Raw genomic sequence first — 25,577 nt, 5'->3', positions numbered from 1 at the left:
CACCCCCCACTGTCTTGATTCAGGCCTAAACCGTCTCTCCCCAAAACTGCTGGGTCTTAAGTGGTCTTAAGTGGTCTCCCTGCCTCCAGTCTTGTTGCCCCCGCAAGCGATTTCCCACCCACCACACAGAAGTTTCTAAATACTAGTCTTATCTTGTCGCCCCCTGGTCTCATGCCTGCCTGGTATCTGTATATTCTCCAGCAGGAAATTCTCCTCTTTCCTATAGCTCACAGGGCCTGGGAATCTGGAGCCCGCCTCTCACGCCTGTCACTCCTCTCCTCCATAGTCAACGTCTTGCTCTTCCCAACTTCAGGAGAGCCTCTCGGCCCTACAGGCCCTTGTATGTGACAAGCCACTCCCTCTTCCTGGAATGCCCAACCCCACCTGGCCAGCCTGGACCACTCTCATGCATCCTTCAAGCATCTGCCAAAGCCTCACCTGCTGTTTTAAGGCTTTTCTTACCCACTCCGACCCCACTCTCAGATATAGTCTCCTTCTGTGTCTCCCATGGCATTCTAAGTCCATCTCCGTTATAATAGATAACCTATAATAATAAAGGTACTAGTCATAATAATAATGTAATAGATAACATATTTTAGTCATTTGTTGTCTCTTACCCACCAGACTGAGACCCCCATTTTAGAGGCCTTGCTCCTACCATAGACATAAAGGGGTTCAACATGCCCATTGAACAACTGAATGAAAGGATGAATTCTAGTAGCAATCCTATCTTTAGTTCTAGAAGATTCACTTCTGCTTCTGCCCCCCTCACATGGCTAAAGTATCTAGCCAGCTCTGTCACTCTACTGATCCACTTGCTGTCAGAGAAAACCCTTGGCCTTTCTCCTACCTCCCTCATCCTGTACGTGGGCACTTGGCCAGAGAACAAAGTTCTACATTGATCCCTACTAAACTTCATCTTGTTAGTTCCAGCCCCTTGCTCCAAGCTGTTGAAATCTTGCTGAATCTTGATTCTGCCGTCCACTCTATTAGCTGTCTCTCCCAGTCTTGTATCGTCTGAAGATCTAAAAAGCTTGCCACCTATTCTCATCCAAAGCATTGATAAAACTGTCATTCAGGCTTGGTATTCGCTGGGTGGAATATTGGGTGGCTATTAAAATTACATTTATGAAATGTGTGATTTTTAACACATTTTTGACCGGAGATGTATTACGGCCCCAGGTGTTAGTTTCTGCAAAAATGCCCCGGTCAATAATGGGTTCAAAACACAAAAATTGTACACACTATGATTGCAACTAACATAACTGCAACTAGATATGCAAATGAGTGACCATCTACAAAGGCAATAAAGAAACGTGAAACAACAAGGTTGGATTTAGGTGGGAGGTTAATAAAAGTCATAAAAATAGCATATTTGCTGAGTGCTAGGTCCAGGCACTATTAAAAAAATGAGCCTGACATGAATTAACTCATTTAATCCTCACAGTCATGCTCTGAGGTAGGCACTATTATTATTGCCCATTTTACAGATTGAGAAATTAGGGTACAAAGCAGTTAAGCAGACTGCTCCCAGTCACAAAGGTGATAGTGACAGAGTCAGGATTTCAATCCAGGCATACAAGTTCCAGTCTGTGCTTGTATCCAGGGGTGCAAGTGTGAGACTGATTTTGTAAAGGTATGCAAAATTAGTTGTGTGAAGTTGCAATAATCGTGAATATACATAAAGCTGAAGAGGACAGAGCCATGACCTAGCAGATCACTTGGGACCTCCTTGTAAACCATCACCATTCATTTGTGGCTATTCCTACTTAACCAATGGTGATTTCTCTACCCAACATTCAGCCCATATTTTCCCATCTTATTTATATGGATACAAACTCAGTCCCCATCAAAGGCTCTTCTTTTTGTTCTGACCAGGTTTTAAAGGTCCTTATTGAGTATCTCAGCTTTTTCTCCTAATTTCAGCTCATAGCCTTCCTGCTGTTGTTATCACTGGAAGGGTGCCACTCATTCATACTTTCCTTACTTATGTGCTTCTATAATCTTTTATAGATTTATTCAACATTTACTCAGCAACTCCTATGTGCCAGGCAATGAGGATACTGAGTAAATGGCATCCTTATCCTCAAGAAGTTCATAGTCTAATGGAGAACACAAGTGAACAATTAGAATAGCCACATTTTTAATGCTTATTATATGCCGAGCACTGTGCCGAGTGTGTTACATGCAGTACTTTATGTGATTAAAAAAAAAAAAAAGGTGGTTAAGTGTTTGGACTCCAGAGTCAGAAGAGCTGGGTATAAATCCTCCCTCTGCCATTTTCTGCCTGTGTGACCACTCTGTGCCTCAGTTTCTCATCTGAAAAATAAAGAATAGTAGCTACTTCATAGGGTTATTTTGAGAATCAAATATTACAATGTGTGCCTGGCACATAGTAAGAGCACATTAAATGAGAACAGTTAGTATTTATCCTACAAATGACCATTTTAGAGATGAGGAAACTTGAAGTTTAAAGAGGCTGTGCCACTTTCCCAAAGTCATATGGTTAATAAGTAAATGTGTCTAAAGTTTGCTCTTAGCCACTCGCCTCTCTTGCCTCTACAGCATGACATGTGCCTTTATGGACTAAGGCTGGGCTGCCATGGGAGAATAAAAGAGGATCATCTAACCCCACCTTGTAGGAAAGGAGTCAGGGGAAACTTCTAGAGGAGGTGGGGCTTCAGCTGAGCCTGGCAGGTCAAACAAGAGTTGGGCAGAGAAGGAGACAGGACAGAAGTAGAGACTAGAGGTTGGGAGTAGGGTGGGAGCACTCCAACCAGAGTTAGAAGCTTGTCAAAGGCAGGATGAAATGAGAAATTGCAGGTCTGGGGAACTGCAAAATGGGTAGGGATAACCAAAGAGATGACCATGCCTTTGCTCCATGTGTGTTATCAGCACAACTTGTGAAAGGATGATAGCACTGCTTTGTCCCAAGGAGCCTTTCTCTTCTGGTACATCCTCCAGTTCTTCACTGGTCAGAATGAAGTCCAGAGGGGTAAATCTTCTCCATACTCCTGCTACCTTTTTTTCTTTTTTTTTTTTAATATTTATTTGTTTATTTTAGTTTTGGCTGCATTGGGTCTTCATTGCTGCGTGCTGGCTTTCTCTAGTTGCGGTGAGCGGGGGCTACTCTTCGTTGTGGTGCGCGGGCTTCTCATTGCAGTGGCTTCTCTTGTTGCAGAGCACGGGCTCTAGGCGCCCGGGCTTCAGTAGTTGTGGCTCGCGGGCTCTAGAGCACAGGCTCAGTAGTTGTGGCGCACGGGCTTAGTTGCTTTGCGGCTTGTGGGATCTTCCCGGACCAGGGCTCGAACCCGTGTCCCCTGCATTGGCAGACGGATTCTTAACCACTGCACCACCAGGGAAGTCTCTCCTGCTACCTTTTGAAAGATTAAGTCCTCATCTCAAAGACAAGACTTTCAGCAAGGGACATGAGAACTACAGTTCCCATCTCTATTCTACTGAGCAGCTCTTAGCTTTGTGATCTATTTATGGATGGCTCCCAACATGCACAAATCCCCCTTAACCAGATGGTATGGATTTGTCTTCCCAACAGTTAATATCAAGTCTTCTTGAATCTTTGTATCTTCACTTTGTGCCCCTTGTTGAGCTAGCAAGTTCCATATGTTTGCTGACTCTCTGCTAAATAAAAATGGACTGATTGTTTTCTCTCAGGTCATCTCCTTTAAAATCAAAATAATATTCCTTTGGCATTAGGGTCTGCATTTAGGTCAACAAGTCTTTCTATCCCTGTGATAATTGTATTATGGACCCGACCACCAAGTACCCCTAGGTAATGGCCCTTTCCCTGTGAATTCAACTGAGTCTAGAAGACTAGAAGACAGAGCTTCCTACAGATGTTTCATCAGATGTGCTTATCTACCCCAAATGTCAGTCACCCATTTTATCCGGGCATGCCTTTCAATAAACCAGATTCTCCTAATGGCCAGACTATGTTGTAACATTTTGTGCCTCATGTCAAGGGCATTCTCACTATCAACTGCCAAAACTGAGGAACAATCTTTACCCCTTTTCTTATCTCTTGTACAGTTATACCTATAGGGTCTCCCTAACTAGAATATCACCACAGTTTAGGGCAGATTTTAAATGCCCAGACTTTCACTTTTAGGAATCTTTGTATCAGTCATTGGAATGGCTAGTATTAAACTCTACACGCAAGCGTTAACCACTGCAATCTTCATTGTTACGGGGCTGGGGGTGGAGGAGTGTAACATCGTCCATTCTGGAGAAGCAACTGATGAAGTAAGACCCTGCCAACATATTGATGACATACTTGCCCTGGCTTGTGGCCTTGTTGTCTGTCATGCAGTCAAGAAACACGTAATGAATGCTTTCTATATTCAGGGACACTCAACTTCCAGCGACTCTGGTTCTTCAGCGTCATTCCTACTTGCTGCATCTGCTTTCTGTTTCTCTGAACGATATATTCCCTGGCTTTTGTTTATCCAGCTGCTGGGCTAGCTTCTTGTGCCGTTGCCAGCCTCCTGCCTGCCCTGACATCAAACGGACACGGCCAGGTCCTAGATAGGCCTTCCTAACAGAACCAGACTCTTGAACCCTATATCTGCCCCATTTTTGAAACTCTGCCTGTGTCTGGGATGCATTGTATTGCCTGGCCCTGACTTGTAGAATCTCCTGGAAATTCAGATCCTGTGATAGGTCTGACTTGCCATATTCTGGTTCTTGTTCCCTGGCCCTTGAAGTCCAGACTCTCATCTTACTGTTGATTCTCAAATGTTTCACCATCTGGCGCTTACTTTCATCAAACAAAAAACAGATTTCTTCCTTCTTGGCTAGCTCTCAAGTAATATGATACTGAAAAGACAGTGGAAGCTATCCACAATGATTAGAGAGGAGCCATTTAACAGGTTGGAAAGGGCTATGTGCACGTTGCCCAGGCAGCCCCGAAGCAGGCCCCCTGAGAATTAGGCCACTGCAGAGCACAACCTTCATCAAAATGAACTAACACTCACTGTGCAGCCTACTGAATGTGCAACTGTCAATGGGTTTGGAATCTTCTAGACCTTAATCCAGTGATAACTGTAATAGTAATATGTCTTCATTCATTTATTCAACGAATATTATTGAGTGCCTATTACGTGCCAGGTACATAGTAGCTGTATGTCTGTCTCTTTCCTCATAGAGCTTACATTCTAGTGGGGATGAACAGAAAATCAACATTTAAACAAAAATTTACTAAATAATTAATTTTAGAGTTTTAAGTGCTACCAAAAAACTGAAACAAGACAACAGGATAGAGAATAACCAGTGAAGCCACTTTAGGTAGAGTGACCCTGGGGACCCTGTCTGAGGGAGTGACATTTGAACTGAGACCTTAATGATGATAAGGAGACAGCCATGCAGAGATCAGGGGTAAGACCACTCCCAGACAGAGGAAATCTTTAAAACACTGTCCATACATACCCCTGAAATGAACCCGAGAACCAATCCCTCAGCCTCTCAAAATATATTGGGCTATAAAAACAACACATTTTGAGCAATTGAAAAGTTACATCTATTCTTTTTTTTTGGTACATGGGCCTCTCACTGTTGTGGCCTCTCCCGTTGCGCAGCACAGGCTCCGGACGCGCAGGCCCAGCAGCCATGGCTCACAGGCCCAGCCGCTCCGCGGCATGTGGGATCCTCCCGGACTGGGGCATGAACCCGCATCCCCTGCATCGGCAGGCGGACTCTCAACCACTGCGCCACCAGGGAAGCCCCCTACATCTATTCTTAAAGTAGCATTTCTTAACTTCTATGCCTCTTCCGTGTGCTTGGGAAAAGGTTGGTTTGTGCCACCCAGGAACTGGCTGCACTGTATTGCTGTATGCACAGATTTCTGAATATGATGCAAAAGAAACCCTGGACCCCCAAAACATATCGTTGCAAAAGTTACATATTTGGATGTGGAGACTCTGAGAGGAAACCATAATTTGTGAAGCCACCTAATGTAGAATAATGCAGTGGTTTGGGGAGGTCAGAAGAACCTGGATTTGAATTCCGGCTCAGCACATATAAATCATATAAATGGGTGACCTTGGGCAAGTTATTCAATCTCTGAACCTCTGTTTCCACAGCAGTAACAATAAAGTTTTTATAAGGATCATAATGTTAATATATGTAAAGTGCCTAGTATGCTTATATAGTAAGTCCTCAATAATTGTTAGTTAATATATCATTAAAAATAATTCATATAAATGTTCATTCAAGAATCCTTAAGCTCCTCCACTGAGCTTAGCTCCATTCTGGGCCCTGTGGGAACCACAAAAGAAGTATCAGAAATGGTTTAAGTTGCTCATGTTCACTCAGCTGGCAAGTGTCAGAGATGAGTTTTTAACCTAGGGCAATCTAATCCAAGCACCATATTCTTAGCCACTGCACTTACTGCCTCTATGTAATTAGAAAGGTGGTAAAACACATGGTCTGAAGATGAAGGAGAAAGTTTGGTGTAGGAAGTAGCCCTTGAAATAAATCTTGGAAAATTATAGGCTCTGCATAGATTGGGAAGAGGAAGATGGTATTCCAGGTGGAAAGGCAAAGCGTAAGACATAGAAGTGGGAACAAACAAACTGACCTGGCTGGTTCGTGTTGGGGAAGAGACCAAAATACGTGAGATCATGAGTCTACCTGTTGGGATGCAAATCAGGCAGCCTCCTTATTAATTAAGCAAATCACCTCACGTTTTTGCTCTTTTCTTGCTCCTCCTAGAGAATTAACTAACTTATTCTTTGATCTCTTTTAGGCTCTTTGAAACCCTTCAGTCACTCTTCTGGTCTGTATTCGGCCTTTTGAATCTCTATGTTACCAATGTAAAAGCCAGACACGAGTTCACAGAGTTTGTGGGAGCGACCATGTTTGGGACGTACAATGTCATCTCCCTGGTAGTGCTGCTGAACATGCTGATCGCCATGATGAACAACTCCTACCAGCTTATTGCCGTGAGTAGCTCTGCTCTATAAGGGCGGTTACCTTGGTTTCAGGAGTGGTGACAGTGGCCTGGAGCCCATTGGAAACTCAATGATATAGTCTGTCTGCCTTAGTTATTTTACATTAGCTTTTCCAGCTATTAGATTGAATTATTTCTTTCCAAGGTAACTCAGTTTGGACTCAGTCCATTGGATCGCAGTAGTCTAGAAGATGTTCTAGTTAATAAGACTTTTTGGTTACCTGTTAAAATTATGTTTAAATCTCTGAATCCATTTTCTTGCCTTAGTAAGAAGAGCTCAGGAGGTATGAGCAGTTTGGCTACAACATATCCCCTCACTAATCTCCAGGGTCGATTGAGCTGATCCAGTTCTGTAGGTGGGAGGGCTTTATCTCCATCTTCACTGCAGACATCTCCCTCCCAAAACTGAGCAGTCCATTGCCAAGGACAACCTTCTCAGAGAGTGGCTATTTTTTTTTTTTTATCAACAGTGTATGAGTAACTGCAGTCCACTGTGGCATGCTCTTAAGTAGAGTCTATCGCTGAATCTTTGACCATCATGTTATCGTTTAGATCAGTAGCGTTTATTACTCTAAACTAGAAATGGTGAAGGTATAGGATATGGGATCAGTCCAAGCTCTGTCCTGGTTTTTGATGTCAAAATAAACATCTAAACTTAGCTTATTTTCTTATGATCTAACTATCATTTCTAGAAATGGAGTATTAGCAAAGAAGTTCTGGCTATCTGAGGTCCTGCTTACTTGAGTATCAGTGAATTTGTATCTTTAGTTGTGTACGTGTATATATATACTATATTTTCCTTACCCATACTTTCTTTATCCATCCGTCAATGGATACTTAGGTTGTTTGCATGTCTTGTATATTGTGAATAATACTGCACTGAATATGGTGGTACAGATATCTGTTCAAGACAGTGATTTCATTTCCTTCAGATAAATACCCAGAAGTGCAATTTCTGGGCCATATGGCAGCTCTACTTTTAATTTTTTAAGGAACCTCCATGCTGTTTTCCATAATGACTGCACCAGTTTTCATTCCCACCAACAGTGCACCAGGGTTCCCTTTTCTCCATACCCTCACCACAACTTATCTTTTATCGTTTTTATAATAGGCATTCTAACAGGTATGAGGTGATATCTCATTGTAATTTTGATTTACATGTACCTGTTGGTCATTTGTGTGTCTGACTCGATGGTCTTTAATATCCTTGCCAGCTCTGATATCCTATGAGTCTGAGTGTCTACAGGTGAATAGGATAGGCTCTCAAGGTCCCTTCTAGGTTGAAATGCTATCTATCTGTTGCTTTTGAAGTGGAATATAGTTCCATTTCTTTCTCTCTCTCTCTCCTTCAAACCCAACTAGGCCAACAACTCTGAAACACTCTATGCTCACTCCTAGCCTGTCTTTATAAGGGGGAAAGGCATAGAATTTCAGGGGCTTATATTTCCACCACTATGCCTACCAGCCAAACGCCCTACTCCTACCGAAGATGGCAATATTCATGCTGAGGCATTTGTCATTTTCTCCCTGGTTGTCTTGCAGCTGACTGTTCCTAATGGCAGAGGAAAAGGGAGATAGGGCTGTAGCGTCTCCTACTGAGCTCAGTGACATTTTGCTAGGAAGGGTAGAAATCTTCAACTCCAGCTCTCTCACTTGCTGGTAGTAAGTTGTGTTTGCATGCTACCTACTGTTGCACCTGAAGAAAACACCTCAGCTTGAGAGAGAGCTAGGGGGTGGGGTTTGCAGAGAGATGGCCTTAATAGGGTCTATATCATATCACACATCTAGAGTCATGACCAACCATCCTGAATACTACCCGCTGCTTTGGGATCCTCTGTTAATGTGTCTTTACCATTTGGAATCGGATCCAGTGGGATCCTGATATTGGGCAACCTGATTCCAAAAATATCTGGTTCTGCTTACATGGCAAAGACCAGCAAGTAGATTTGATTCCACCTGCAACATCTCCACTTCAGTATTAATGCAGTTTTTAGAAAGGCCCAGGTATGAGGGAAAGGTTACAGGAAGGGAAGCCACTGAAGACAAAAATCTCTCCTACTTCAAAAGGTACCCCAGGCTGACTCAGTCTAAGTAGAGACTCAGTTACTGACAGGCTTCACTGTGAATCTGTTCACCTGTGCTCTGTGGTCCCCGCCAACATCAGCAGGTGAAGCTGGCCATATTGTATATTATTATTAGTGTTGTTTGCAATTAGCAGTGATTTACTCTCCTCCCTTTATCCTTTACATCTCCCTCAAGCTGCTTATTTCCCTCTGTGACACTTCTTTCAACACATCCACCTTGTCTCTGTCGTTCCTGATGTGTATGCTCCCAGTTCCATCACGTGAAGCTGTCCTTGATACCATTTTAATCAAATTCACCCATATATAAATATTAGGTGGGAGAAACAGACCAGTCCCAGAAAAGTCATTTAACTCAGGCCCTCTTCCTACCCCAACTCACCCACAAAGGGCATCTCTGTTGCCTGAGATCGGTCCTCAGAAAACATGAGGGTCATGATGATCTGTGGTCAAGCTTCACTAAGCAAGTTAATAAGAACCCTCGGTTTCTTTGGCTGCTGTGAAGTGTCCACGCTAATGCTGAGAGCAAGTAAACAGCGCTTGCCTCACTAAGCCACATCTGCTGGATGGCTTGGGGAGAGGCCATATATGTAGGACTGGTTGTCTCCCTTGAGGTGGCGGCATTTGGAGGCTCAGATGATGGATGGACTCTCCCACTGCGTAAGACAACCATGCAAATGAAGACATTCTTCAGAAAAATACCTGGCGCCGCAAAAACAGCAGGCAAGGCTGGAAGGGGCCACTGCACACCATGGCAGTGCCAAGGAGGGCAGGTGGTCTCCCCGCCTTCCCCTAGTCATCCAGGACCAACCTCAGACTCTCAAAGCTCAGAGAAGAAGGCAGCACTTCACACGCTACACCATGATTTGTAACTAGATAAACAACTGCTATGCACTATTACAGTCCCTGGTTGTTAAAATATTTTCATACTTGGGGCTTCCCTGGTGGCGCAGTGGTTGAGAGTCCGCCTGCCGACTCAGGGGACGCGGGTTCGTGCCCCGGTCCGGGAAGATCCCACATGCCGCGGAGCGGCTGGGCCCGTGAGCCATGGCCGCTGAGCCTGCGCGTCCGGAGCCTGTGCTCCGCAACGGGAGAGGCCACGACAGTGAGAGGCCCGCGTACCGCAAATAAATAAAAAAAAAAAAAATATATTCATACCAGTTGGTAAATAGCTGCCACTCCGGCTGTTGCCTCTGGGACACCTCCAGGTCACCTCACAATCCAGCAAGTAAAGTGTAACACCTGGAGCAGCAGGTATTATCCACGCCCCTGCTCCAGTGCTATTGTTGGCGTACATTCTGATTGGTCAGTTTCTCAGTCTGACTATTATTGTGGCGGGTACAGTGCTAAAATGCTCCCCCAAGATTTCCCGCCCTAATCATTAGAACTGTGACTATGATGAGATAGCACACTTGTGATTACGTTGCATTACATGGCAAAAGGGGTTTTGCAGATATAATTAAGGTTACTACTCAGGGAAATTATCCAGGTGGGCCTGATCTAATCACACGAGTCTTTTAAAAGCGGAGTTTTCTCCAGCTGGTAGCAGAAGAGAATGTCAGAGATTTGAAGCACATGGAGGATTTGATGTGTCATTGCTGGCTTGAAGATGGAGTCATGTGGTAAAAAAAATATGGGCAGCCTCTAGGAGTTGAGAATGGCCCCCAGCTGACAGCCTGCATGGAAGTGGGGACCTCAGTCCTACTACCACAAGGAAATGAATTCTGCCAACAACATAAATGAACTTGAAACAGATTCTTCTCCGGAGTCTCTAGATAACAGCTGAGTTATGCTGACACCTTGATTTCAGTCTTGGGAAGGCCAGTGTGACTGAAGTGGAGTACGCAAAGGGGAGAGAAGTAAGAGATGAGGTCAGAGAGGTAATGGGGGTGAGGGACAGATCATGTAGGGCCGGATAGACCTTTGTGAAGACTTTGGCTTCTTCTCTGAGTGAAATGGGGAGCTGTGGGTTTTAAACAGAGGAGGTACATGATCTAACTGGCATTTTAATAAGATTGTTGTGGCTGATTGAAAAAAGATGGAATGGTACTGGGACAGAGACAAATTATGAGACCATTACATGGACCCAGACAAGAGCTGTTGGTGGCTTAGACAAGGGTGGTCACGAAGGACGCAATGAGAAATGGTCAGGTTCTAGATATATTTCAAAAATAGATCCAGTTTGCTGATGGAGATGTGGGGTGTGAACAAAAGAGAGGAGTCAAGGATGGCACCATGATTTGGGGCCTTGGGTAACTGCAAGGGTGGATTCATCCCTTACTGAGTTGGGGAAGAGTGGGAAAGGAACAGGCTTGGGAGGGGGCAGAGATCCAGAGTTGAGTTTTAGACATGTAGAGTGAGAAATGCCTATTAGACATCTGAGTGGAGATGTTGGGTAGGCAGTGGTTTACAGGTCCAGCAGAGAGGCTGGAGACAGAGATTTGGGAGTCGCAGTATGTGCACAGTATTTAAAACCATGGGACTTGGAGAGATCACAACAGGAGTGACTGTGCATAGAAAAGAGATCCAAAAATGAGGCCCAGGGTACTCCAATGTTTAGAGGTTGGAAAGACAGAATTGATCATGCAAAGAAACTGAGAAAGAACAACCAGAGAGGTAGGAGAAAAACCAGAGTAGTGGACTGTATTACAATATGTATGGTTCCCCAGTATACTGGTAAAGCCATATGCTGGAGAGTGGTAGAGCCTAGATTTGAACTGAGGTAGTCTAACACCAAGGCCCATGCACAGAACCACTATCCTATCACATTGACACTTAACCTTGAGGCCAAGAGGCACTGGAAATGCACTTTCACTACAAGGTCTCTAACACATCTTCTTTCCTGCCCCAGTTATACCACCATTCTGAACTGTCCGATCACCTTGTCCTACCAGTTCCTGTGCCTGTAGATTTCATTTAGATAGGAAATCACTGACACTTCTTCCAACATAACTGAGTACTCTTAGTACCCAAGACCTGTTGCTTAATAAAACAGAATAAAACATAAACACTGCCAGCCAAGTCATCTAAGGGATAGTATATCCTCTTCCCAAGTGAAGGAGCTGCTCAATTCAAGTTGTAGAAATTTTATGACATTGGAGCCAAGCCATTTCAAATTTTAATGACTGTCTCTTCCCTTTGGGATGCCCTCAAGCAATCTAGATACCGATTTTTCTCATTGCCGCTTAGACTTTTCCCTGTTGCCAAACCATTGTCTGGAATCTGATCAGAAATTGCTACATTTCACTAACAAGAAACCAAACATTCAGAATGGCAGAGGACATTTTCATAGTCCCCTCCACTCACCCCAGGTTATGGGGAACCTATGAAAACCTGCTGATAATCCCATTTCAGTCAAAAATCTACATTTTCTGGTAGGTTCGGAAAAATCCACAAAACCTAGGCGCTATAAATGATATAAAGGTAAAGACACAGTAGATGCCTTCAGGGAGCTTTAAATCTAGAGGGAAAAGTCTGCCTTGAGTAAAATAACAATAGTGCTCTTACCGTGAGTATATAATGGTAGTGATTGCAGACAGCATGGGTTCAGGAGTAGTCAGACTGCCTGGATTTGAAACCTGGACTGCCACTTAGTGTAGTTTGGGGCAACTTAACCTCTTTCTGCCTCATTTGACTCCTCTGTAAAATGGGGATGGATAATTAGGCTTTTCATCTGCTGCTTACTCTCAGATCCATTCCCTGTTCATTTCCTGCTCTGTTCTGTATCAGGGAACTACATTCCCCACAGTCCCTTGCCATTTGTTTCTGTGTGGGTTTGACCAACCAGAAGGTATGAAGAAGAGAGAAGCTAGGATATTTCTTCCCCATCGCCAACCTCACTTTTTGTGGCAACCCCAGCAGCAGCTGTGTTTCCTACGTGGCTCACCTCCAGCTACCACCAGGCATCCCACCCCTCCTTGGCCCCAGCTTCTGCAGGGCAGCCCCATCTTGGCTCGAGCTCCCACCAGATAGCCCCAGTCTACAAGCTCTGGAAACACCACTCACCACGTCTTCCAGTCGTCCCTCCAACTCCAGGGATAAAAGGGGCTTCCTGTTGCTGCTAATCTCTGAGTTGCCTCACTGCCCTCTTCTTGGTTTCTCAGCTCTTCCATCACCTGTGACTACCCTCTGTATTAAATCTCCATGTTTGAAAGGCTTAAAGTGATTTCTGTTTTTCTGGCTACCCCCCAAGCAGTACCTATCTGATTGCGTTGTTGTGAGGTTGATTTAGAAATTACACATTGAGCTGAGCCTTGAGGTCAAATCTGGAAAGACAGAAAAGTGAGGCTGGCTTTCAGATCTCATTTCTGGCAGGGAAATAGCTTGCACACCAGCAAGGATTGGCCTGGTGTTTATGGGGGGGGGGGGCAGTAAGAGTGTAGGAGCTGGCCTCGCTCCTTTCTACCTCCCATTCTTTGATTCCGCATGAAAATATCTTCAGATGGGAAGGAAGTCTTTCCTGTGCCAACAGGAAACATGTCCCAGCAAGGAGGAGAAGCATGAAGCAGAGTCACACCTCTAGGAGCTGGATGATGAAGTTTAGAGCCTGCCTTTAGAAAAATAATTTTTAAAGATGGGATCTGCTTTTGTGGCTTCCCACATCCCCATGCTGAGCCCTCATGCTGCTGTCTACCTGGCTTAGCACAGCACCCCGGGTTGACTGCCTTACCTTACCCAGACCTTACCTGGACAAGCCCCTTGCCTCTACCTCTAGTCCCAAGCTGAGGTCTTTCTCAGTTTCCTAAGGCTTAGAAAAATCAGCAATAAGAATACAGTGAATATCTGGCATAGATACAAGCCTTTATTAAATCCCAGGCACCTTCTATCTCATATCATTATAACTACTATAAAAAAATGGTTCTGAAGAACCTAGGAGCAGGACAGGAATAAAGATGCAGACATAGAGAATGGACTTGAGGGCATGGGGAAGGGGAAGGGTAAGCTGGGCTGAAGTGAGAGAGTGGCATGGACATATATACACTACCAATTGTAAAATAGCTAGCTAGTCACAGGGAGATCAGCTCGGTGCTTTGTGACCACGTAGAGGGGTGGGATAGGGAGGGTGGGAGGGAGGGAGACGCAAGAGGGAAGGGATATGGGGATATATGTATACGTATAGCTGATTCACTTTGTTATACAGCAGAAACTAACACACCATTGTAAAGCAATTATATTCCAATAAAGATGTTAAAAAAATAATAATAACTACCATTTATTGAGCACTTATAATGTGCCAGACACTATACAAAGCACTTTTCATGAATATTTTCTCATTAAATCCTTACAACTACCTGAGGTAGGTACTATTAACAATTCAATTTTATAGGTGAGGCAACTGAGGCACAGAGGTCAAAGTGACTGGCCCAAGGGCACACTCTTCATAAGGGCCCCAGCAGGTCTGTCTGATCCAAAGTAATAATGAAACCATACCTCCTCCTTTCCTGCCTGCATCCCAACCCCTCAGGCCCTGGTGCAAGCCTTCCACACAACCTCAGACTCCCCCCAGCTTCACCCTTCTACTTGGTTCACTGACTCACGAACTCTCCCCTGTCTTCTAACCAGAGGGATCCTCTAAGGAGACTTCTCCTTGTTTCTGGAGACTAAGTGACTTATTCTGTTTTCCTCAGCTGAGATTTCCTGCCCCCCAGCCCCCAACACAGACACACACACACACACACACACACACACACGGTCTCCTTTTCTTTCCTTTTTTTTTTTTTCGCCCACCAGACTTCAAACTTCTGGTTTCTTCTTAGTTCTGTCCCTAATACCCCCAGCCTCCCCAAATGAACGATCAGACAACCCACCTGAAATCATCACACCCACAGAGGGTAAAAAGTTCAGAGCTACGAAGCTTATTGGCATGACAAGAACTCCTCGTTCAACTTACACATCCTGCCTTGGGCCCTCTCAGCCCTGTTCCTTCCCAGACAGCTCTTGGATGCTTGAAAGCCTCACTTGAAATTATATCCACACCAGCAAATGGACTGACTATCCACCCTCCAGCTTCAGGGGAGGAGAGAGGAGCATTCTCTCCGCAAACGCTGCAGGAGGCGCCAAAGGCCGCATTTTCAGACTTCCAGCCCTGCCTGGGCCTGGCCCTCCCCCTGGTGGTCTAACACAGAAATGGATTCCTGTTGATTCTCATCAACACCCACTCGTGGTTTTGTCAGCAAGCTGTCTGAGAGCCCGCATCTGCTGGGGATGAGAGCACTCTGCCTCAGAATAGTGAGGGTTATACTTTGGCAGGTCTCTGCTGAGCCCTTGATGCCTGCCTGCTGCTGCCTGGTAATGATTTTGGTGCCCGACAAAGATGCAAGTGGAAACGGGAAGAGGACAAGTGAAGGGAAGTGGGTTTTCTTTCCCTGTGCTAAAGGACAACCAAACAGGGCAGATGCCTGGGCTGCTTCTCTGCATCCCAGACTCACCTGTCCTGGATCTTCATCAGGAACATCAGTAGTTGTCATGGAGACTATCTTGGGTAACTCAAACAGAAACAGGACCAACTATGTAAGTGATGGGTAGGGTCTAATGTCCAAAGAATACCTCTGCTCTTCTGCCAGCTGATTCCTTTACTCCTTCATCCATCCACTTAACAGTAACTATCTCTTAGATGGATAAATGAACGAATTTAACAAATGATTATTGAGAGACTACCATGTACTCTACTACGTTCTTGGCACTGGGGATACAGTAGGTAACAGGGGAGCAAGAAAGATGTGGTCCCTGTTCTCATGGGGTTGACAGTCATGGAACTGCAGTTTCAAGTTTCACTATTTGCATTTCAATTCTTTACTTTAAGACTGCACTTTACCTTTTTCAGGTCATGGATTGCTTTGATAATCTGATGAAGCAAAACATGCATACAATTTAGCATAAATCTCAGAGGACTCATAGACATCCTCCCACCGTCCTGCTGAAATCCCTCACCTTAGGACCTTGTCCCCAGTTATAACGCAAATATGTTTTAAGTTGTTAGTAGGTGACTTATGACTCAGTGTGAGTTCAATCCCTTACTGAGATCAGGTTTTCATGGGGAGCCAAGCGAGTGAGGAAAATGTACCCGAAGAAGACTGGAGATAGGACACCAATAAGAGAAAGAGATTGGAGGCACTGGAGGAAAATGTCACCATCATCACAATTTTGCAAAGGATCAGGTCTGTGCAACAGTCCCCAAGCCAAAGGTGCCTTCAACCACTACATAAAATAACAACTATGGATGGACAACATGGAAACAAGCTAAGAAGACCTGGCCTTCCTATGGATTGGCTTCTGAATGTTCTCTTCATAGGCTACAAATAATACTGGTGGAAAAGTCAAATGTCCGTGGCCCAAAGGCCATGGTTGAGGAATGTGTTCTTCTTGGCTTCTGCCTTGATTCCTGTTCTCGGCACCAAGAATCAATTGACTGGAAAGCTATCTGATACAAATGTTCTTTAATTTCTGAGCAGCTTGAGGTTTAGAAACTAAACATGAGATCTGAGTGATTAATATTAATTAGGTCTCTCTCTTGCTGTGGTCACCAGAGCCCTGTGTTGTAGCCCGGTTCAGCGTGAGAGACAGCCTGGGCCAGGAGGTGGCCTTTAGCTACAACACAGAAGCCAAAATACCCCAGAGGAGCCTCGGAGGTTACGACCTACTGCAATACTCTGCTTTTTACTTGAGATCTGACAGCAAAATTACATTATGTCAGCTGTCAAGGTAAATCTGCCTTTGTTTAAAAGAGGAACATAGAAGCGATCTAAGAGTAGAAATGGGGTGAGGGGAGGTAATTATGTTTCTCTTTCTTATTCTCCCTTCTTCCATCATAGGATTATCTTGCTTTTTCCTCTGTTCTCTTTCCCAATTTCCCCTGTTTGAACTTTTAGAAGTACCTGGGCCTATAAAACTGTGAACTAATCACAAAGTCTTGATGAGAAATATATTTATCTCAAAGCTGCTCTTAATAAATGTGGCATATTGGGAATCACCCAGAGTGAAAGGAAAGTACGATAGGCCTTCTCATTCATTAGAAAATCAGCGCCAATTATTAAAGAAGTCTTGAATGACTGGAATTAGAATCCTCTCACTGACTCCATCGAGTTCCCATTGGCCTAGCCCTCAAGACTTCCGGAAGCACAGAGAAGTTTCCATCACCCGATGAATCTTCTAGGAGGTTATGCCACAGTGTTTTTCCTTGATACTAATGCAGAGATACTTTATACTGGAGTCCCTCCAGTCTTAACCAGGATACATGGTCTGAAACATAGTAGGCTCTCACTTAATATCTATTGAATAAATGAACAAAGTAATGATTTTTTTCTAATTCTTTTCTTTATTTTTGGCCATGCCACACGGCTTGTGGGATCTTAGTTCCCCGACCAGGGATCAAACCCGGGCCCCCGACAGTGGAAGTGCAGAGTCCTAATCACTGGACCGCCAGGGAATTCCCAAAATTAATGAATCTTTAATGCATATGACTTCCCAGAACATTTTAAAGTGTGAAAACAGAGCAACTGACAAGCTGACCAAACCTAAGCTTATTGTCCTCTAGCTTAGGGGTTGACGTTTCTTTCTCTAAAGGGGCAGATAGTGAATATTTTAGGCTTTGTGAACTGTAAGATCACTGTCACCACTATCCAATGCTGTTCTTAAAATGCAGAAGAAGCCATAGAAAATACATTAAAAAGTGGGCATGGCTCTGTGCCAATAAAACTTTATTTATGGGCCCTGAAATTGGAAATTCATATAATTTTTGTCTCAAAGAATTTTTTTTAAAGATTTAATTTTAGTTTTGGCTGCGTTGGGTCTTCGTTGCTGCACGTGCGGGCTTTCTCTAGTTGCGGCAAGTGGGCTCAGTAGTTGTGGTGCGGGCTCTAGAGCGCAGGCTCAGTAGTTGTGGCGCACGGGCTTCATTGCTCCACAGCATGTGGGATTTTCCTGGACCAGGGATGAAACCCATGTCCCCTGCATTGGCAGGCGGATTCTTATCCACTGTGCCACCAGGGAAGTCCCTGTCTCAAAGAATATTATTCTAACTTTTGATTTTCATTCAACCATTTAAAAATGTAACAACCATTCCTAGCACGCAGGCTATCCAAAACCAAGTGGCAGGCCGACCATGGTTTGCCAACTTCTACTCTAGTTATTTCGAAATATGTCTCTTTTCTACCTTTGTAGACCGAAGCTCTGTGAAGACAGGGGCTCTGCTTTAGGTTTTCTTTACACTCACCTGATGCCTAGTAAAATGTGGGACACATAGTAGGTACCCAACACATACTTCTTCACTAATTGATGGGGAGAAGCTTGGGAAAATCTCTGATCTATAGTTTGTCAACCATGTTTTAAAAAATACATAATGTGAGTTTATATCCTTTGCAAGTGTTTAGTGTTTGGAGTTGAATAAATGTATGGCAATGGGGAGGGGCATTATCTAACTGAAAGGAAATCTGCCTAGATGATGGATTTCATAATTATAGTTAATACCTTGCTTTATACTTTACTAAGCACACTTGCGTATAGTGTCTTGTTTGATCCTCACAAGAACTCTGTGAATGTACGCACGACTATCTGCATGTTACAGGTGAGGAAACGGGTTTCCAAAGGTTGAGACTTGCCCAGGGTTCCATGGCAAGTTTGTTCATTCGTTAATTCATTCTTTCTACAAGGATTGAGCATCTGCTATGCGTAAGGAGTTAGGTCAGGGTGAACTCAGGCCCAGTGACTCCTCAGGAGGTGTTATTTACAAGAAATCTAAAAGATAGAAGTATGGCCTGGGAGGTTAAAAGGAAGCTCCCGATCAGTGAGGCAGGAAGTTAGACGGCACATGCTATGACAATCTGAGTACGTGAGACCAGTAATAATCCCACATGGGGACAGACCTGTAGATTTTTCCACAACCAGGTGATAAGACACACCTCTCACTTCTTCCCAGGCTCAGAAATGGAAGCCCTGATGGGCTTAGTCTCCGTTATTTCTGAAAACTGCTGGGTGAGCTCAGCAAATCCCCATGCTCACCACCATCTGACTGCCTCTGTCCTCCCAAAGGAAAAGCTTCCTCACTCCCCAACTTCAAGATGCAGGCAGGCAGAACAATCTGTGCCTGCTTGACTGAAAGGTTCTATTTACCTTTCTGGAGACGCCCAGAAAAGGTGACAAGCAGTTCAGTGGGTTTCAGGACTGCCACATCTGCTATGAATGGCGCTACCAGAATTGTGCAGTGTCTGACCTGCAGTGCTGAAAGCAAGAACCCTGCAAATGTCACTTCTGTAGCAGAGAAACTGAAGGAAACAAGCAGGAGAGAAACCGGGGCAAACAGAGGCCCGGCCAAGTGTATATAGAGGGATCTGTTTGTCAAAATCTCGGAACCGTGGTCAGGCTCCGTTTCTGTTTCTGTCATGTAGGAGAAAACACGCTGCTCGTTGTGAAATCCCACTCAGTGCACTTCCCCAAGCGACAGTGTACCTGAGCACTTAAGAGCTATGGTTCTAGAGTCAACTCAATCCAGATTTGAATTGCGGACCACCAGTTTCTAGCTGTGTGTCCTTAGACAAATGTCTTCACTCTGGTGAGCCTTATTGATCAAATGGAAATAGTAACAGAACCTACCTCAGCAGGCTGTTGTGAAGATGAAATAAGATGATATACTTGAAAACCGATACATAATATTACTGATGCTCCCTTCACTTCATATCTGCCTTTGGCTCTCCAATTCATTCCTTCTACAAAAATCTATTGTACACCTGCTCCACGCCAGGCTTTAGGACTGCAGAACTGAAAAGGACAAAGTGCCTAATTTCAGTGGAATTTTCTTCTAGGGGGGAGCCTAAGAATAAGCAAACATAGGCGAAACAATTCAGGTGATTTGTGGCAATCGGTATGAGAGAAGAGAACAGGGCGCTGTGAGATAAGAGTAACGAAGGCACCCGCCCTAAATTGGTGGCTCAGGGAAGGTCTCTTTGAGGAGATGATATTTGAGCTGCCGACTAAGAGATAAGAACAAGCCAGCACTCTTCTCCTATCTAGGAAAAACACAGCAATCAAAATATAAAAGGGAAAAAATTTCCCCCAATCCCTCATGCCTTCCTTCACTCTAGGGAGGCTCTTGGAGGAGTAAAGCGTTGAGTTGCAATTTAATTGGGGACGTGAGAGAGGGCACAAGGAGCGTTTGTTTCGGGGTATTGGTGAGCCCAGACCAAGGCAGGAGAGTGAGGAACAGACACGGGGATTTGAATGAGGATGCGGAGAAGGTCAGGCTCCCTAGAGCTCCTGATGGGGGAGGGGGTGTAGCAGGATGTCAAAGAGAGCTTGAGCTTTCCAGGCGTTAGCCCACTGAATCCTGTGAGGGAAGCTCCTGTCTGAGCACTATACCCATAGATAGTAAGTGAACCAAGTGAGTGGCAGATTTGAGTGGAAGCTAGGGTCAGAAGACTTGGATTCCAGAGCTGCTTTACCACGAACCAGATGTGTGACCCTCAAGAAGCAATTTCTCTCTCCAGACCTCAGTTGCCACATCTGCACTGGATAATCGATGTCCTGACAACTTCGCAGGTGGGTGTGAGAATCAAATGAGAGAAAGTATGTTAAAGTGCTTGGGAAAGCGTAAAGCTCTAGATAAATGTAAAGAACTAGCTGTCTGATGTCCCATTCCCAGAGGCAAGCTAAGAGGTTGAACATTTGGCATTTCATTTTCTGGTCCATTATGTTTGAAACTGGCCAGAAAGGCACTTATGTAGAGAAGACAGTAACTCCAGAAAGCACTTAGAGAGTCCCCATCCCATGACGGCCAGCACCCCTGGTCAGGAGGGAGGGAGGACAATTCTTTCACCACGTGAGCTCACTGTGGCCTGGGAGTCCAATTAGAGCTTATTTCCTTTGAGAACCACTGAGATATCACAGGAATATTTGTTTGCAGTGACAGAGTGGAGACCTACAGAAAGCAACATGGTTTATTTCCAAGTCTGAACTAGGATATACTTATCTTATGTTACCCAGAAGCTTCTACAGTGCTGTTCCTTCTGACCTTGCATAGGCTACGGCATCCTGCTCCCAACTTCGCTCTTCCTCCTATTCCTCAATCAAAACTTACCCATACTGTGCTCTACTGAGGCGCCACCTTCCTCATATAACAATGGAGAGTGGCAGTGTCTACTGGGAGAGAACCACATTTTAAAATTTGTATCATCCAATCTCCCTGAGGCCTTTTTTTCTTCCCCTCACACTCCCAGCCCACCTTGTAGTAAGACAGGGAAGACAAGAAGAGGAGAAAAGCTGAAACTCTTCTGCATGACTACAGATGACGTAGTGAGGGACTGAAGAAGCACTGTGATCCTATTGGTTGATTTCATGAGAAATTATGAATTAAAAACTGCCCAAATTTCATTCTGACTCTCAGAAAGTAGATGATTTATTTGAAGGCAACAGAGTGGGTCAGAGGTGGAGTGCGAAGGAGGGAATTCCGGGGATCCAGTGCCCTCACTGATTTGTTTCCTACTTTCCCTGCCACGTCCCTTGGAATCAGAGTGGGAAAGATAATTAAGCTCTATTGTTTATAACCTGTGTTGTTTTCATGAGCACACTTGTGTTCCATACCCTAAATGGTCTCTAAAGAAAACCCAGACTACTTGTGAGGACTTTGCAGGACCATTTTAGAAGATGGAAAGCAGATCCTTCCGCGTCTCAGGGACCTAAGGCACTGGATCAATTTGCAGTTGTCTTTTGTTCTGCCACTTTCATTGTCCTCAGTACGAGACAACCTGCTAAAGACAACACGGATGGGCCTGGAGGACATTATACTGAGTGAAATAAGTCAAAGAAAGACAAATACTGCATGATCTCACTTATATGTGGAATCTTAAAAAAGAAAAAAAAAGAAACTCATAGAAAAAGAGATAGGATTTGTGGTGACCAGAGGCAAGGGGTGGGGGAGAGGGGGAATTGGATGAAGGTGGTCAAAAGATACAAACTTCCAGTTGTAAGATAAGTCCTGGGGATGTAATGTACAAATGACAACTGTAGTTAACACCACCGTATGGTATATTTGACAACTGCTAAGAGAGTAGATCCTAAAAAGTCTGCACCGCAAGGTATCTATATGAGGTGACGGATGTTCACCAAACTTATTGTGGTAATCATGATGTATATAAGTCATTATGCTGTATACCTTAAATTTCTACAGTGCTGTATGTCAATTACATCTGACTAAAACAGAAAGAAAAAAATAAATTCTGCAGAGAATGTTAAATAAACATGATCAGCATTCCCCCCAAAGAAAGACCAGAGCGTGCCAAGCCTGAGTAACCACCAGGCACCCCTCCCTTCCCATTCACTAGTTCAAAGGTCATCTCTTTGGCTGTACAGTGCACACGTTAAGAATGCCTAGGGAGACTATCAGTTACTAATTCTGCCTTTGTTCCTCCTTCCTTCCCCTGTCATCTCTCCATAGTAGCCCAGTAAGCCAGTTTTTTTCATATTGCTGGGCGGCCTAATAACATTATCTTCGGGGGTGCACAAATTATACCTTCTACCCACCGTCCCAATGACAGAGGGATGTTAGGGGTTGGCCATGGGAAGACAGGGACAGGTAGGAATGAGGAAGACCTGCTGTTTCATTGCTTTGGCCTGCTGAATACATCTGGACCAGCAGGCGGAATCCCAGAATTAGTGTTTCTGAAAGGATGGTTAACAATCACCTGTGTCAAAATCACCCAAAGAAGCTTGTGAAACAGTGTAGATTCTCGAGCCCCCCCCCATCCCCACAGCATCAGTTTCTGCAGGTCTGAGGTGAGACCCAGGCATCTGCATTTTCGCAAGCACCCCAGGCGAGTCTAATAGCCCCTGAAATTTGAGAACTGCTAATGTAAATAAATCTTGAGTAGTTCATTCGACTTCAATGACTACGCTCAACCTCTCTACTCTTTCTGACTTTTCTTACTATTGCCTCTTGCGGGAAAGTTTTTCTCCCTCCATCTCTGCCTGGAGAAATCCTGCCACTCTCTCCAGGCCCAGCTCAAATACAACCTCTTTTGTCGCTCCTTCCCTGCTCTCTGGTCTCTGTCTGCAAACAGCTGGGATTGCTCATGAAGCAAGGAGACGGGGGACTGGTTGGTATCAGTAATGAAATGTGAGGGGAGCTGGGACCCTGAGGATGGGAGAGCTGGGTGGAGCTAGTGTGTGGGTTCTGAGCTTTGCCCTGAGGTTTACCACCCGAATTTGTGCACTGGAGCTGAGGTTGTTACAGGGTCTGGAAACTTTGTAACCAGTAAAAAAGTAACACCAAGTCCTTGAGAGGTCAGAGCGGCAGTTTCAACCACCTAGCAACATAACTGGGGGAGGGATTAGGGGCCGTTTTATTCCTCAGGGTGGGGCAGGAGGCAGACATAATGGCGGCTCAAAGGACAACTGCAAGTTGTCAGGAGGAAGGAAGACCTGTTTGTAACACCCACTGAGGGGTCTCTTGCAGTCTGGGGCTATTGGGGGCCATCAGTACTAGGGTACAGGAAGTGTTGGGGGCAATGGATGGGCAGGGAGCTGAAGCTGGAGGGAGGGCTCTCTTTTGGACCTTTATGTTTTGCAGCTGAGTTTGTGTGCTTGGATTGAAGTTACCACAGGGCTCTAAACGAGATAAACCAATATCAAAGTAATTCCCAGGAGGCCCCAGAATGATTAAAACAGGAAATTCTAACCACCTAGCAGCCTTGGGGAAGAGAGGCAGGTTGCTGACTATTTAGCAACTGGCTCGGTGCTAGACCACTGCACATGCGCACTAAGTTGGAGGCGAGAGCATGGCGGGGGATGGTAATTCTCGCTGAGAGCACTTTCTCTACTGCAGGGCCTCCAAGAGGTTGTGGGAGGTCTGGACCGCTTCAATATTTTGAAGATCCCTTTCTAATGTTTAAGTGAATGAAAACAAAAATGGAGTTACAAAAACGATGATATATTTTAAATGCTTAAATCTTTTTAAAATTTAAAATTGACATACAGTATATGTCTAGGGAGGTCCAGAAATCTGCATTTTTAACAAATGCCCCATATGATTCTGATGCACACCAACATTTGAGAAGCATGCCCTGAATTCCAACAGAAGAAAGCAGTCCAAAGTGAGGCAGACTTCTGTTGAGATGCCAGGGAAATGTATTGTCTCACCTCAACATGGAGTGTGTATGTCATGGCAATTCGTATTGCTTTCCCATCATAGGGAAACAGAGTTAGTCTTATGCCCAGATGAACTAAGCAGCTACTAGTTAATGGGAAGGATGCCAAAATATCCCCCTCCTCAATATACACCTCCAACCAGCCTGCCAGTGGGCCCAAGACTCCTGGAAGTAGCTTTCCTCCTTAAAGGCTCTGCTCTGCTGTGTCTCTGCCTGTCACTCTTCCTTTGCATTATGTTTTAAAGCTTTCCAATTTGCTAGGACAAGATGGTTGCTGGCAGGAGATCTGAGAGAGTGCATAAGAATTTATCAAAAGCTGGTAGGAAATTGGCCTTGTAGTTTGATTGCAAGAAAAATAACCTTGAGCTCGGATTTGCTGAGGAATGTGAAATTGAACAGACATGTTCACTTGACCTAGCTGTGGCCATGTGTTCAGGATCTGAGCAAGTCAACAACATTTGAGGGTATGATCTACAGTCACAATACATTACACTGGCACTGCAAAAGGAGCTAAATAGAAGCTCTCGCCTGCTCTATAGGAGCTGACGTTATCAAAGGCAATGCAGGACACACACATGAGTAGAACATATATGTAAGGCTATGTGTCATTAAGGTCACATCACGGTAGCACGAAAGTCCTGAAAATTTTGGAAACTCGGAAGAGGAAGAACCACAGGCTATGATTGTGTAGGTTATATCTTATACAAAAGCACCCAGGCAGGCGCTGATGATCTCGGAGAATGTTCAAAAGTCATAGCTGGGTATAGAGGGTAGGGCAGAGTGTGGGAAAGGGCATCATCACCAAACAGTGAACATTTTAAAAAGTCAATGTCGGATTTGTCTAACATATAAGGTGAAAGGCTAGCTCCATATGGATGAATGAAAATCTCTTGGGCATCATACATTTAGTGAAGTTTTAGACAACTATGACTACAAAAACCACATCTGTGATCTTACGATTCAAAGTAGATCAAGGGTTGAAAAGAAAACAGATTTCCACATTCCAAATTATAATGTTGTCCATATTATGCACTGCTAAAATCCCAACACCTCTCACCTAGCAGGCAGTCAATATATACTGTTTGAATGAAAGAACGTCTAAATGAATAAGTATCTTATTCATCACTTTACAGCTCACACTGTTTAACCAGTCCTGCCAGGTGGTCTGTTATTTCCCAGTCTTCAGGATTCAGGTGCTACCTCTGTATTCGAATTGTGTTCTGTGTGGTATTCCCACCACCATTAGAGGACAGTCATTTTGCTATACCCAGCATCTAGCAGAGTACCTGCAACATAGTAGTTGTTCAACACAAGAATCAAAAAGTGAATGGTGAGGGCTTCCCTGGTGGTGCAGTGGTTAAGAATCTGCCTGCCAATGCAGGGGACACGGGTTCGAGCCCT

At 44.5% G+C, this 25,577-nt stretch overlaps 1 protein-coding gene across 1 annotated transcript in view; it reads left to right on the top strand.

Moving 5' to 3' along the window:
• TRPC5 (transient receptor potential cation channel subfamily C member 5) overlaps positions 1–25,577 on the top strand; it is a gene marked incomplete at both ends in the record, with an annotated part of 134,382 nt that overhangs the window by 89,580 nt on the left and 19,225 nt on the right. The window contains one exon of the mRNA XM_082864935.1: positions 6,761–6,956. Within this exon, the coding sequence (XP_082721061.1) occupies positions 6,761–6,956 (196 nt within the window). The remainder of the gene's footprint in view (positions 1–6,760; positions 6,957–25,577) is intronic.

Source organism: Leucopleurus acutus (genome assembly GCF_964270905.1).
Source record: "Leucopleurus acutus genome assembly, chromosome: X".
NCBI lineage: Eukaryota > Metazoa > Chordata > Mammalia > Artiodactyla > Delphinidae > Leucopleurus > Leucopleurus acutus.
This window is presented reverse-complemented; position numbering and strand designations above follow the sequence as displayed.